Source organism: Lithobates pipiens, unplaced genomic scaffold, assembly GCF_037356315.1.
Source record: "Lithobates pipiens isolate NorthernLeopardFrog02 unplaced genomic scaffold, aLitPip1_a1.2 Scaffold_18, whole genome shotgun sequence".
In the NCBI taxonomy this organism is placed as follows: domain Eukaryota; kingdom Metazoa; phylum Chordata; class Amphibia; order Anura; family Ranidae; genus Lithobates; species Lithobates pipiens.
Window position 1 is genome coordinate 487,795,872 of NW_027507758.1, and position 15,302 is coordinate 487,811,173.

A 15,302-nucleotide genomic window follows, 5' to 3' on the forward strand; every position below is an offset into this window, starting at 1 on the left:
CTATTTCTGAAGCTGAACAGGTAAAAATATAATTATTCTACAGTATTAATATTTATTCCAGTCTAAAAAATCTCTCATACATAGGAATTTATAATGTGTTTATTGTTTTGCTGCATTGATACAACAGTGACGACAGATTTTACCTGTATCAATAAAGTGATACAATCAACATTTTTTTTTTACAACATATCTCTCTGAACCTACTGAAACAGAACTGACATTAATTGTTCTGTAATTAAATATATGTATACATTTCATGTGGTAATATGGACTGGATGAGTGCGTTTACCTGTTTTTTTAATCAATGGTCTCTTTCTGTCATGGAAGTACAGTGGTAAAACTCTTGATGTCATAATTTTTTCAAGCTTTTCATGTCCTTATATGATTGCTGTCCACTAGTAGCCCACACATATTATTGATTTTTAGGCACTAGTGGTGGTGCGTCCATAAGGGCGCACGGGCGCTGCCCCCTCTCTCCTGCCATCCCCTCTAGCACCAATAGATAGATTGATGCAATGGTTGAATCTATCTATGGCCGCCACTGCCACCACCTTTTCGGGTGCATGGCGCCTGAATTTCAGCAGAGGCAGGTGATTTTGAAGGACCTGAGTAGAGCCATAGGCTCTAATAGGCGTCAAAAAACATGACCTGCGAGAGCCATGCTGGGCACTCGCAGGTCACTCAGCTGTGTTAGCAAAGTGAATATTAATTTGCTTCTCTAACACTAAATTGCCTCTCTCCGCCAATCAGGTGCTCTGATCTGTTACCCGTGACCTTATTCGCTGAAGCGACAGGTGCTGTGATTGGATGCCTATCAGGTGTCCAATCATAGCAGAGTATGGGAAGAGAGGAGGGGAGAAGTCATTGAGGAGCTGTCCCACCCAGATAGGTAAGTACAGCCATCGTGCCGGTGGGAGGACACACTGGTATCATTTGATATGGCACACTGACAGCAATTGATGGCCACAGTGGCTGCGTTTTATGGCCACAGTGGCTGCATTTGATGGCCACAGTGAGGCAGCAATTGATGGGCACAGTGAGGCAGCAATGGATGGGCACAGTGAGGCTGCAATGGATGGGCACAGTGAGGCTGCAATGGATGGGCACAGTGAGGCTGCAATGGATGGGCACAGTGAGGCTGCAATGGATGGGCAGGGGGGGTGTTTCAGTATTTCTCAGTTTGTTTGAGCCCCCCTAAAAAATTTACATCACCAGCCGACACTTTTTTTTAGCCTTTCTTTTTTATCCCCTTTTTTAACCAAATGTATGGATACAAAAGGTAGCATATGTTTCTGCATCAATAAAAACAATATCAACTGGACAATTGTAAATAACATTTTTAATCAAGTAAGAAGAAATGATCAAATATATAAAATGAATACCTTTAAGGTAATTGAAGGAGTGAACATTTTAACAATAAAAATAACTTAAAAGTGACACAGTATATATTTGAACTATTTACAAAAAATCTTATATATTTCACAACTGACAGAAATTTTTGTACTGCTGGGCCCTCCTGCCCAACCTGTACTGCTGGGCCCTCCTGCCCAACCTGTTGGGTCATTTTAAGACTACCACGGGCGAATGAGATTACTTTTCTGATGAACCCAAGAACTGAAGAGTCTTTAGTCTCAGCCTCTGAACCTTTTTCATTAGGCTCAGTCTCCTTTAAATCCTCCTCGATAGGCTGAGATTCCAGTTCATCAATCTGTTGCTGCAGCCATTGTTGTCGTTGCTGTCGTTCCCGTTGCTGTTAACACAAAAACCAAAACATAAGTCAATTCCTGTATAAACAGACAGCTGGTAAAGAAATAAAAGTAAATGACAAACTATAAATGCCAATACTTACAAAGCAGCAGAAGCCGACTGTAGATAAGATGAGGATGAGAAGTACCAAGAAAGTCGCTAGATAATACCAAGTTGCCTGGGATTCTGAATAGCTGGTGATTAATATCTCTGTTTCTTCCGTTAACCTTTTAACCATAACTGAAAAAAATAAAAACAAAAAGGAAGTTTAAATGAAATGGTTTCTAAAAATTATTATTCATAACAGCCATTTTCAGAAATATATAGGATTGACAGAAATACAGGGCATTGCATTTAAGACATTTTTCATCTTTTTCTACCTTTTTCTTTTAAATAAGACATGTTTTGTGCATTAAAATTATTTTGAACCTTCGTGAACCGTACAGAGATTAATAACTAACTATCTTGGTGAGAAATAGGGGAAGCCTTATAAATAAGAAATTACTGAACAGCCACATGTTTTAGATTGTAAGCTCTAACGAGCAGGGCATTCTGATTCCTCTTGTACCAAATTGTAATGTAACTGTAATGTCTGCCCTCATGTTGTAAAGCGCTGAGCAAACTGTTGGCGCTTTATAAAACCTGTATAATAATAATAATAACAGTGATGTGTGAAATCATAGCTTTACAAGGAAACCCGTTTCCTGTTTCTGACCTCCACCACATTATAGGATACAGTGGTGACTTGCAGCTGGGTGGAAGAAACCATTGAGAACTTCAGAGGACCCAGGAGATCAACATTCCCAGAAATACCAGTTTCTCACCAGACAATTAAGGATTTACAATGTTTTTATACAGTTACATCTACTTTGACAGATTCATTTTTGCAACGTGCACGCTTTAACGAGAATTCAAGAGAAGGCAAAATGTATTTTGAGAAAACAAGTCTAAAAGGGAAAAGGAGCGTTATACATAAATCTATAGCAATATAAAATGTATAAAAAGTTACATTTACACTTACCATTAACAATTTCTGTTGTAGCGGCTATCTGGTCTGGAGAAGGTTCTTCTGTTAAGAAAAAAAAAAAAAAAAAGCAAAAACAAAAAGGATTAGAACATCAAAAACATGTAAAGTGCATTAACCACAGACCAACTGTTAATTAACCATTAACCAACTGTCACTTAAAGTCAGAATTCTATCCATTCAGATAATGTGTGTAGTAGCCCCCCTAATACTTATCTGAGCCCGATCTCTGTCCAGCGATGTGTACAAGTGCCTCAGCCGTCCAGGATTGGTTGAGATACAGCAGCGGCGCCATTGGCTCCCGCTGCCGTCAAGGTCAGTTAGCCAATCGGGGAGAGAGGGGCGGGGCCGAACTGCAGCTCTGTGTCTGAATGGACACAGGGAGCTGTGGCTTGGCTCAGGTGCCCCCCCGTAGCAAGCTGCTTGCTGTGGGGGGCACTTAACAGGAGGAAGGGGCCATGAGCACCGAAGAGGGACCCAGAGAAGAGGAGGATCTGGGCTGCTCCAGGCAAAACCATTTCACAGCGTAGGTAAATCATAATTTTTTTTTGTTTCTTTAAAAATAATAAACTTTAGTATCACTTTAAACCCCATACACACGGGCCGAATGTCGGGCGGAATCGGTCAGTTCGATAGAAACTGGCCGACACTCAGCCGTATGTGCTGCAGCTAGTCCAACAGAAGCCAGCCATTAAGCTGACTTTTGATGAAGAGGAAAAACCGTAAAAAAGCCCTGCTAATCGGCTCCCGGTCAGCGCTCTCATCCAATGGGCGATATTCCCCCACCCCCGCCACAACTCAATAGGACAGCAGGGGAGATCCCTGTACTAGTGTGTACTAGGCATTAGGGACTCATTTTGAAAAGCACTGAGCAGAGAGAACTCCAACGGTCTTTGCCCTCTATACTCTGCAGACTGATTTTTTTTTTGAATAGACAGGATGCAGCGTGAGAAGTGAAGTGCAGTATTAAAAAAAAAAAAAAAAAAGGGGGGGGAAGAAGGAGTAGATAGGGATATCGGATCTTTTTTTTATTTTTTATTAATGAGCCCTTAAAGGCCGGGCCTCTTTTTCAGACTCTGTGTTTACAAGTTAAAAACACTTTTTTGCTAGAAAATTACTTAGTACCCCTAAACATACATTTTTTTTCCCTCTAACACCCCAGAGAATAAAATGGGGGTCATTGCAATACTTTTATCACATCGTATTTGTGCAGCGGTGTCTTACAAGCACACTTTTTTTTTTAAAAAAAAATCACTTTTTTGAATAAAAAAAATAAGACAACAGTAAAGTTAGCCCAATTTTTTTTAATATTGTGAAAGATAATGTTACAGCAAGTAAATTGATACCCAACATGTCCTGTTTCAAAATTGCACCCGTTCGTGGAATGGGGACAAACTTTTACCCTTAAAAATCTCCATAGCGGACATTTAAAAAATGTTTTAATAAAACCCTACAGGTTGCATGTTTTGAGTTACAGAGGAGGTCAAGGGCTAGAATTATTGCTCTCGCTCTAACGATCATGGCAATACCTCACATGTGTGGTTTGACCACCGTTTTCATATGCGGGCGCTACTCACATATGCATTCGCTTCTGTGCACAAGCTCACCGGGATGCTTTAAAAAAAAATGGGTGTTTTTTTCTTATTTATTTTATTAGATTTTATTTCTACACTGTTTTGTAAAAAAAAAAAAGAAAAAAAAAAAAAAAAAAGAAATAAATTTGGCTCGCTTTTATTCCTATTACAAGGATAGTAAACATCCCTTGTAATAGAAAAAAGCATGACAGGTCCTTTTAAATATGAGATCTGGGGTCAAAAAGTCCTCAGAACTCAAATTTGGACTTAAATGCAATAAAAGAAAAAAAAAAATAGAAGTTTTGTCATTTGGAAAAAAAGGTGCCTTTAAGAGGTATGGGCAGAAGTCACGTTTTGACGTCGTTCCACCCTGCTATGGTATGGAGACGGGTGGGGGCCATCTTAGACTCCCTCATCTCCATACCCAGCCACCGATAGGACCCAATCGCCTCCGCCGCTGCTGACGGCTCTGGTAAGTGGCGGAGGGTGCGGGAGAGCAGTGAGAAGGGGGGACCCCCTCTCCCACCACTGATCTTGCGGTGAATCCGCCGCAGAGACCACTATTATCATAAACAGGACCGCCAGCTCAAAAGATGAATACCTCGGTTATGGCAGCAGCTGCTGCCATTACCGAGATATCCATCTTTAAACTGCCGACGTATATGTACATGAGCCAGTCGGTAAATGGTTAAGATTGGTCCATTTCATCCTGTACAAATATATATAGTAAATAAAGATATAGTTACACAAACCTGTAGCAGGCAGTATATAGTCCTCATACATGCCTGTTTCTGGTTCCTTCTCAACAGCAAAGAACTTTTTAATTTTTAAAAAAAATCTTGACTCTGTAAAAGAATGGAAAAAATATTAAAAATGGGTGAACTGCATTTAGTAGAAAGACAAGATTCAGTGACAACGACATCTGTCATATCCTTTTATCTGTATGAGCTAGCTATATTTGTTCTATCCCCACCACCCTGATTTAATAGGGGTTTGTAAACCTACATTCTTAGATTCCTATTTTGCCATTCAGGTGCGACTTACAAGGGCAATTGTAAATACCAAACCTTTTATTGTATTCAATAAGCTACTATAGCATTGATGGCGAACCTTGGCACCCCAGATGTTTTGGAACTACATTTCCCATGATGCTCCTGCACTCTGAAGTGTAGTTGAGCATCATTAGAATTCATGGGAAATGTAGTTTCAAAACATCTGGAGTGCCAAGGTTCGCCATCACTGTACTATAGTAATCTATCACTAGGCAGACAGCTACTATATTGCTATGGTGGGTATAACCTTGTACTAGGAGGACCATACTCTATATCTGGTTACATTTAATATTTGTATGTATACACTGGTCCAATAGGAATGTATACTGTTCATCTCTACAATACGTACACATTTCCTCATGTTTTATCCCTTTAAAATGCCCTGCAAGTACAGAATATCTGCTAATCTGCCAGAAATGCACTCTGCTCTTAATGTCCTGTTTTGGCTGACAACACACAGCATTCTGTGAACCAAAAGGAGACAGCCCTGCTTAACTGTCTTTTGTCGAACTACTGAATCCATCCTATTCCCCTCATTTCCACAATATTAGAGACTAATTGTTCTGTATTCCAAGATAATAACTTGGAGTTATCCTTAAGGTAACACAGAAAGCATGCACAAGACATGTGCAAAGGCCAGTTATAAGTGGGGGCAGTGGCCATTTGTTTGTACTGTTGGAAATCTGGTGGGGGTGGTCACACTGGACACCTTTGCTGGCACTGCAATATATGCTGGGTGTCCAGTGTGCTCCTGTGCCCTAAAAGAGGGGTGGGCTCCCTCCAGGCCCACCTGCCCTAAGCCTATCCATTATAATGCATGTGCTTTTACTATAGAGGCTCTCAATATTTAGAGTTAGGACTGCAGGTAATACTGCCATGAAGTGACTCTACAACTTACTCATGTATTTGCAAATGTGTGCAAATGAAACCCCTGTCTTTAACGCATATTGTTAGTCAGGATAATTTGGTTGGTTGCAGGCTGGTTGGTAACTTGAGCTAGGAATTTTGTTTGGTTTAGATTTATATGTGTCGCCCTTCCATGTGCTCCTTGTTGCAAAGGCCAGTGGCCATGTGTTTGTAAAGGATACAGAACAGTTGTGAAATCCTGACATGACCACATTATGACAGACTCCTCCAGCAATGACAGAAAAGTACTCTCCCTTGCTGTCCCATGTCATTCTGCTTGCTAGGGCCCCCCAAAATTCTTGGCTTTCCTATTCTACCATCGCTCGGCCATTTCTGATGTAAAGTCTGGGCATGCCCGCAGGAGTTACATTATTCCTGACACTAGGATGCATTCCCTGCATCTTACACATGCCGAAATAATGCTGGAGTGTGCTTTGCACTGCACATGCCCCACAAGCAGTGTACATTATTAGGGTTGCACCGATACTAGTATCTGTGGCGATACCGATTATTTGCACAAGTATCGGTACTCGTGCAAATGCACCGATACCTGAAACCGATACCTTCAGGCTTGGTTTTTGTTTATTTGTCTTCAGATCAAAGGATGAAAAAATGTTCCTCTGTTTAATCCCTTATTAACCCTTAATTTACTCTAATCAGCCTTAACTCCCTATTCTCCTCCATTTAATAATTTTCCTGCTTTTTTTTTTCTTTTGTTCACGTCCATTTTATAAACGATAATTAAAACTTTTTTTTTTGCTTTTGTAAATAACTTTTCAATGCTTTGTACCATTGCTGACAGCTGAAGTTAAAACAAAACAGTTGCGGTAAGTATCGGTGAGTACTAAAAAAATAAAATAAAAAAATAAATAAAAAAGAATGTATCGGTGCACCCCTATACATCAATTAAAACAATACCAGGTGAGAGAAAGAGGGTTTTAATTTAGCAAAAAATTCCAGCAAAGTTTCTACTGCTAAGAAAAACGCTAACTTCCTAGCTATGTTTTTATTTTTAATTATAGTGGCACATTAAGAGGATGATTTTCAAAATTGTTGATTTGTTTTTATTTATTTTTATCCTGCATGTATATTTTCTACAGTCTACGGTTAACCCACATGCTGCATGTCCTACACTGCAGAGTACATGAGCATCTTGGGAAATGTAGTTCCAAAACATCTGGGGTGCCAAATTTCACCATCACTGCCCTATACTATCTCTCTGGTACAATTAAAGAGCAGACTATCAATGTTATGTGCATTCATAAGCATTTCAGAGAATGGGCTCAGTTCACAAAGCTAAAGCCCCAGAAATAAGGATCCTTATTTTAAAAAAGTGACAGGTGAGAGCCAATGACATTTGAAAATAAAATCAAATGGGCAAAAAATAAAGATCCTTATCTTTATGTTATAGCTTTGTGAATTGATGCAAATGTAACATTATTTTAGCCTTACTCTTTTTCTGAAGATCCTTCTCTCTAGATGTTTGGGGATCATCTTCTGATTTGTCTATAAAAGAAATAACAGACATTAGAATGAGGCACAGAAATACACACACACACACACACACACACACACACAGAACTACATAACAAATGCGGTAAACAATGACCATCATTAGGAGGTTAAATAAACGTGACCATTAACTAGAAGGGTCAATAAAACACAGCCAATGACCATTAGGCTAGGTTCACACACGGGCGCGGTTTGTGCAGGCATGTGAGCCCAGTCATTTGAATGGCTTCCATGTCCAAAGACACACAGGAAAGAAGTCCCTGCACTATTTTTATTAATTTTTTTAAATCAGAGAAAGTTTATTAAATAACAAAAACATATAAGTACAACTTGCAGCTTACATCTCAAGCATAGATTCTTGTCACAGCACAAACTTATTCATCTCTACAAAAGGAATATTCAAGCATTTATTTCACAACTTCTCACGCCATATCATCCCAACCACCTTAGATATTGACACCATATATCCTGGCTGTGCCTCGATTCACCCATAAAAAATTGCCTAGGTGTCTAACAGTTAGTGCCCCCCCAACTCAAATCTCACTTCCCCTGCTTTTATCTCAGCAGTCTGTCCATGACCAGATCAACCGGAGAAAGGCAGAGAGTATCCAACCAGAGTGCCCAGAGTTTCTCAAACTTTTCCGGTCGCCCTCTATGTTGAAAGATATACTTTTCCATCCTAATGGTGTCCCCCATTTGGGCAATCCACTCCCCCAGTGCCGGAGGCTCGGTCGCTTTCCAATGTCGAAGAATCATCTTTCGTGCTTGGAACGGGGCCCTGGCCACGGCCTGTCTACTATTGTCCCCCATGGAAACGTCGTCTAGGATCCTGAGTAGACATGGTTTTGGGTCTGAGGGTATGGTAGTCTGAAACACTCTGTTAATATTGCCCAGTACCCCTGTCCAGAATAAGTGCAGTTTGGGGCATCTCCACAGCAGGTGGATCAAATCCCCGTGGTCTCTCGCGCACCTGGGGCAGCCTGAGTCCTGTCGCACCCCCAAACAGTCTGTCAGGTGTGTAGTGTACTCTGAGCACAATATATAATTGAGATAGCCGCTGGGCCACATTTACCGAACAATATTGTACTGCCTGTAGTGCCTCCTCCCATTGCTCATCCTCAAATGTACCGAAATCCCTCTTTCATTTATTTAGTGCCATCTGCGGAAAGCCTCTGAGGCAGGCAGTAAGGACCATAGAGTAAGTTATAGAGATAAAGCCCTGGAACTGTGTTACGTTAGCCATAGATTGGAAGATCGGGGTCAGTGAAAGAGTCCACGGGGTCCCCCCAGCCTGGGCCTTCACTGCATGTTGCAGTTGTAGGTAGTAGAAGAGCATGGACTGTGGGAGATGAAATCTCTCCCTCAAATCGGGGGAAGGGGGTCAGCCTCCCTGCTGTAAAAATTTGTCCCAAATGCGTAACCCCATATCTCTTCCACCGAGTGCCACAAACCAGCAATAATAGCTCCTCATAGTGCCTATTCTCCCATATTGGGCTATACTCAGTGAAGCCCTCCACCCCCTGCAGTTGTTGAAGTCTATTCCAGATTTTCTGCATAAGAGTGTAAGTGGGCAATCGTTTGTTTGATTTTGCGTAAGCCAAGGCCTCCATACCCGAGGGTACATCGCCATGGCCGGAAGCCAAGCACATCAGGGCCCTAATTGGTTCCAAAGGTATGGTCCCCTCCTTTCCCCCGGACCCCTCTGGCATAGCCCTGGCTATATGCTGTGCCTGCGCTGCCAGGTAGTAGGCCCAAGGATTAGGGAGGGCAAGGCCCCCTGCCTCCTTGGACTTTTGTAGTCGTTCTAGTTTTATCCTTGGGGGTTTATCTAACCAAATGAAATCTCTAAAAATTGAGTGGAAAATTGATAATGCGAAAAAACTTCAGAGGAATTACCATAGGGGTATTGTGCAGAATATATAAGTTGGGGCATAAAGATCATCTTTATCAGGTTAACTCTTCCGACCAGAGACATCTTAAGACGGGACCAAATTTTGGTTTTGTTTCGAATTCTATGTAATAGTGGGGTCAGGTTAAGGGAAATATAGTCAAGTGGTTCTCACGTGACCTGTATACCCAAGTACTTCATACCCGTGGACACCGGCACGTCATGTATTATCCGACCTCCACTGTCCGGTTTGGCATCCAGCAGCAGCAGGGAGGATTTGGTCCAATTTATGGTCAGTCCCGAATAAACTCCAAACTTTCCTAATGTTTCCATAGCCTCCCGCAGGGAATCAGATGTGTCTCCCAGGAGTAGCATGGTATCGTCTGCGTATAACATGATTTTTGGGGTGAACACATCTTTCACAAATACCTCCAATAGCCATTGTTCAACAAAGTCCGCGGGGTCCCTACCCTCCGTCTTCTCAGGGAGCCCCACAATACGGATATTGTTCCGTCTCAGGCGGTTTTCAATTTCATCGGATTTAAGTTCATTTGCCCTCACAATCCTGGCTGTGATTTGCGTATCTCTTAACAGGGGTGTTAGCTTGTCCTCTATCTCACTGATGCGGCCTTCGGTCGCGGTAGTGCACTCCCTCGTTTTCTGTGGATCACACCTAATCAACCCCAGTTCTTCCTTCAGACCACCAAATTGATCCTGCAGAGTGTGAACTGAAGCTGTGCATTTCTGTACTGCCCTTACTATGTCTGCCAGGGAGGGCTGAACTGCTTCCTCTTCCTCATCCTCCTCTTCCATGTCAGGAAGGCTCTGGCTGGGGGACGTTGCAGGGCCCTGTGCGTGACTCCCCTCCTCATGCTGAGTGTGGAATACAGCAGGGGTGGCAGGCATGTCCTCCCCACTCCCCTGAGCCATCTGGGGCACTATTTTCTGGGAATAGTATAGCATGTCCCTCGGGGGGTCTTTCGCTGTACTTTTAGGGGTCTTAGGGGCCTTACCGGCTTCTTTATTCTTCTCCGTGCCTCGTGCACGTTGTGAGAGAGGTGCCGCGGCGCCATGTTGGAAATCCGGCATCCCAGCCTCCGCATGTTTTTGGGTCAGCATGATCTCCGCAGACCTTTGCAGTGACTCCAGGCACATCAGCGGGGATCAACCCGATTTCGGGTGTTGTAGCAGGCTGGGAAGAGGATCGTTGAAGGATCACTGCGGGAGCTCCGTGATGCACGTCCTCTCACATGTCGTTCTCAGCCACGCCCCCGCACTATTTTTTTTAAATCGCACCCCACACAGGAACCTCATTTCCCAGTAGAGTTGTAATTTCCAGTCTGGGCAGCGTGCCATTAGGATTAATGGCACTCACCCACAGGTCCCGCGTTTCTCTGTTTGGGTGGTTGCGGCTGCCAGTATTTGTGCGGGTCCCGCAGCAGCTCCACCCACACAGATGTGAAATTAGCCTTAATGAGGGTGAAAAGGTAAAAAAAAAAAAAAGGAGGACCACAAATTTGTGGAAGGTAAACTCTCATTTACCACTGATGGAGGGGATTAAATAAATATCGCCAATGCCCATCAATGAGGGCGGTTAAATAAACACTGCCATTGACCACCAATAAGGGGGGAGGAGTTTAAAATTCATTGCCACCAACCACCAGTGAGGGGGGTTAAAGAAAACCACAGCAACTAATCACCAATGGGGGTGGGATGTCAATTAACACACTAACCAAGTACCAATGTTAGGGTTTACTATTGCATCCACTGACAACGCTGGGGGTTAGTATTGTGTTCACGGAAACATTGCTGGGGGTTTTGCCACTAATAATTGTGCTTATTGTGCTCCAACTCTCTCTTCAGTCTACACTACGGTACATATAGACACACACACACACACCTTAATACAATTTTATATATGACAATTAATGCTTACCATATAATGATCCCTTTTCCTTGTCTTTAATAATAGACATGGTCTCCTCAGTGACTTCCTTAGGCATAGACGGGATGCCACTAGTTAAATCTCCTGCCTTAGCAGCAAGTAGGGATGAGCTTCGTGTTCGAGTCGAACGTACGTTCGACTCGAACATTGGCCGTTCGGCCGTTCGGCGAATTCCGAACGTTTTGGCCGTTCGCGTCAAAATTCGAGTGACGCGCGTGCGGACCACAATGCACTGCGTTGGCGCAGTGCATTGCTGCCCGATGATTGGCCAAGCATGCACTGTGACCCCGCATGCTTGGCCAATCGCAGCGCCGGCAGCGAGGAGAGCCATGATTGGCCACAGGCATCCTGCCTGTGGCCAATCATAGCTCAGGCTGTGTAGTGCACGCCCCACACTATATAAGGCCGCCTTTAAGGCGGCCTCCTGTAGTGTGTTACTTTGCATCTGAAGCAGTGGTTGTTCTGTGTACCTTCAACACAGTACACACCAATCGTTTTTGGCTGATTTCCTATCTTGCTGCTGTGTAGTGGTTGTTGTCTGTGCCCTGACTGCAGTATACACCACTATATTCACCTCACCTATATAGCTAGTGATCTAGCTTTAACCACTTAACAACTGCCCATTGCCGATTAACGGCTTCAGGGCGGTTGTTTAACTCAGAGAGGCCGTTAATTAACGGCCTCCCAGAATTCTGCTCTCGCGTGCCCCGAGGTGTGCGCACTCGAGAGCATCCGTGACCGCCGGGTCCACAGGACCCGGCGCATCACGGTAAACGGCCGCTCATAGCGGCCGTTTACCACGTGATTGCTCCGTCAAATGACGGAGTGATCACTTGGAAACAAACCGGCGTCATGTTATGACGCCTGTTCCTCCCTCCCCTTTCTGTACCGATCGGTACAGCGGAGGGGAAAGAGATCGGTGTCAGCAGCGATGTGGGCTGCATCTGCAGTGCCCACATCGCTGCTCACCGAATTTAACCCCTCAATTCCCTGCCAATACTCTGCAATACCAGTGCATACTCTGCAGTACCCTGCCATTACTCTGCAGTACCCCGCCATTACTCTGCAGTACCCCGCCATTACTCTGCAGTGCAGTACCCTGCCATTACTCTGCAGTACCCTGCCATTACTCTGCAGTGCAGTACCCCGCCATTACTCTGCAGTACCCCGCCATTACTCTGCAGTACCCCGCCATTACTCTGCAGTGCAGTACCCCGCCATTACTCTGCAGTGCAGTACCCTGCCATTACTCTGCAGTGCAGTACCCTGCCATTACTCTGTAGTACCCCGCCATTACTCTGCAGTGCAGTACCCCGCCATTACTCTGCAGTGCAGTACCCTGCCATTACTCTGCAGTGCAGTACCCCGCCATTACTCTGCAGTACCCCGCCATTACTCTGCAGTGCAGTACCCCGCCATTACTCTGCAGTGCAGTACCCCGCCATTACTCTGCAGTGCAGTACCCTGCCATTACTCTGCAGTGCAGTACCCTGCTATTACTCTGTAGTACCCCGCCAATACCCCGCCAATACTCTGTAATACCCTGCCATAAATTGCCATACCCAGCCATACTCAGAGATACCCAGCCATACTCAGTGATACCCTGAAATACCCAGCCATAGACGCCCCCCACCCCTCACCGCCCTCCGGTGCTTCTACCAACTCGCCAGTACGATCAAAGCCAGAATCTTTTTTTTATTTTTTATTTCAGGCTTCCCAGCCTAGAGGTGAGATGTGGGGTCATATTGACCCCCCAGATTTCACTGTAAAGAGGACCTGTCACCCCATATTCCTATTACAAGGGATGTTTACATTTCTTGTAATAGGAATAAAAGTGATCAAAAATATATTTTTGGGAAAAAAAATGTCAAACTAAAATAAATAAAGTAAAATGAACAATAAAAAAATAAAATTAAAATTAAAGCGCCCATGTCCCCATGTGCTCGCATGTGCCACACATGTGAGGTATCGCCGAGAATGTTAGAGCGAGAGCAATAATTCTAGTCCTAGACCTCCTCTGCAACTCAAAACATGTAACCAGTAAAAAAATATTTAAAGCGTCGCCTATGGGGATTTTTTAAGTAGCGATGTTTGGCGCCATTCCACGGGCATGTGCAATTTTGAAGAGTGACATGTTTGATATCTATTTACTCAGCATAACTTCATCTTTCACTTTATGCAAACATTGGGCTAACAAGTGGTTAATAATAGAGCTTGCAGTCAGTAGTGTTAGGAGATAGTGCGTGCTGTCTGCGTGCTCTGTACCCAGTACATACCGCTATAATATAGGGCAGGCCCCTACTTTCAAACATCCAACTTACAAACATCTCCTACTTGCAAACGCAAGGAGACAGCAGCAAGTGAGATGAAAAAAGATGGACGACAAAACAAATTATACAGGGGTGATAACCCTTCCCTATGTTTTCCAAAAAGCTTAAAGATAGTTTTTTTGACTGGAGCTACACTTTAAAAATGTACCGGTTGAAAATGACAAACAGATTCAACTTAACACAACAAACCTACACAGTCCCTGTCTTGTTTGCACCGCCTGTATACTGCTGTTCTGAGTATATAGGGCCTGGGGGCCACACGCATTTCCTTTTTTTAATATGGGTACGGGGTTCCCCTTAATATGCGTACAAGACCCAAATAGGCTGGTAATGGGCAGGGAGGGCTACCCATGCCATGTTTCTCAATGATTTTCAACCATATTGCAGGAACCAGATATAACATTAAAACCGCAAGCAGTTTTAAATGGTGTTATTTCCGTTTAATGTCATTTTGTGCAGGGACTGTTCTAAACACGGGAAACACGTGGCACTTCACAGGCATACTACAGACACCCCGCAGGCACCATATTTAAAGGAATATTTCACTTTTTTTTTTCACTTTAATCGTCATTAAAATCAGTGCTCCCGCCAAAACGGTAGTTTTTAAAACTTTTTTTTGCAGTGACCCATGTCCCCTGAGGCAGGAGGCAGGTCGCCAAACCCTTTTTAGGACACTATCTTGCATATTAGCCGTTAAAATGAGCACTTTCCAATTCGAACGTTCGAGTCCCATAGACTTCAATGGGGTTCTAACGTTCGTACCGAACGCGGGGGTCGTTCGCAAGTTCTGGTGCGAACCGAACCGGGGGGTGTTCGGCTCATCCCTAGCAGCAAGCATACTTTTTGCCAGTTTACTTGGAACTGTAAAAAAAAAAAACACTGTGAGTATACCTAATAACAAAGGTAAAGTATAACTAAAGGCAATTTTTTTTGTAGTTTGGAAAGAATGGAGAGGGATTAGTACACCTGCCAGGATTGTACAGTTTTCTGTGCCCCCCATTGGGGAGATTCAGATTCTCTAATTGCCCCGTTTACCATTGTCACAAAAAAAAATCCAAATTTTGGATTGTCCCCAGACTGGTAATAGAGGGGAAAATCTTCCAATGGGGACACTAGCATTGGTAAAAAACAGGGATTCCCTCACTTTGGAGGGATTTTCTAGTTTCCTGTTGTGGCTATAGGAGAGGAAGTTAGTGGGAATCTTCCCAATGGAACACAGATGGCACAGAAACCTGACACTACAGCAACATGCATCTTTCCACACAGGAAGGAGCATAAACGCAGGTAAAAGCAACAGAACGTGCATAAATGCACGGGGAAAACGT

The 15,302-nt window shown here is 43.5% G+C and overlaps 1 protein-coding gene across 1 annotated transcript; it reads right to left on the bottom strand.

Moving 5' to 3' along the window:
• On the bottom strand, positions 1–11,741 carry LOC143986753 (uncharacterized). Its single transcript, XM_077485158.1, has 6 exons — positions 11,639–11,741; positions 7,755–7,808; positions 2,768–2,815; positions 1,850–1,986; positions 1,553–1,750; positions 1–12 (listed from the first exon to the last, which is right to left on the bottom strand). Exons 1-6 carry the CDS (start codon positions 11,703–11,705, stop codon positions 1–3), a joined length of 516 nt encoding a protein of 171 aa, XP_077341284.1. The 5' UTR covers positions 11,706–11,741.
• Between the last annotated feature and the right edge of the window lie 3,561 nt (positions 11,742–15,302).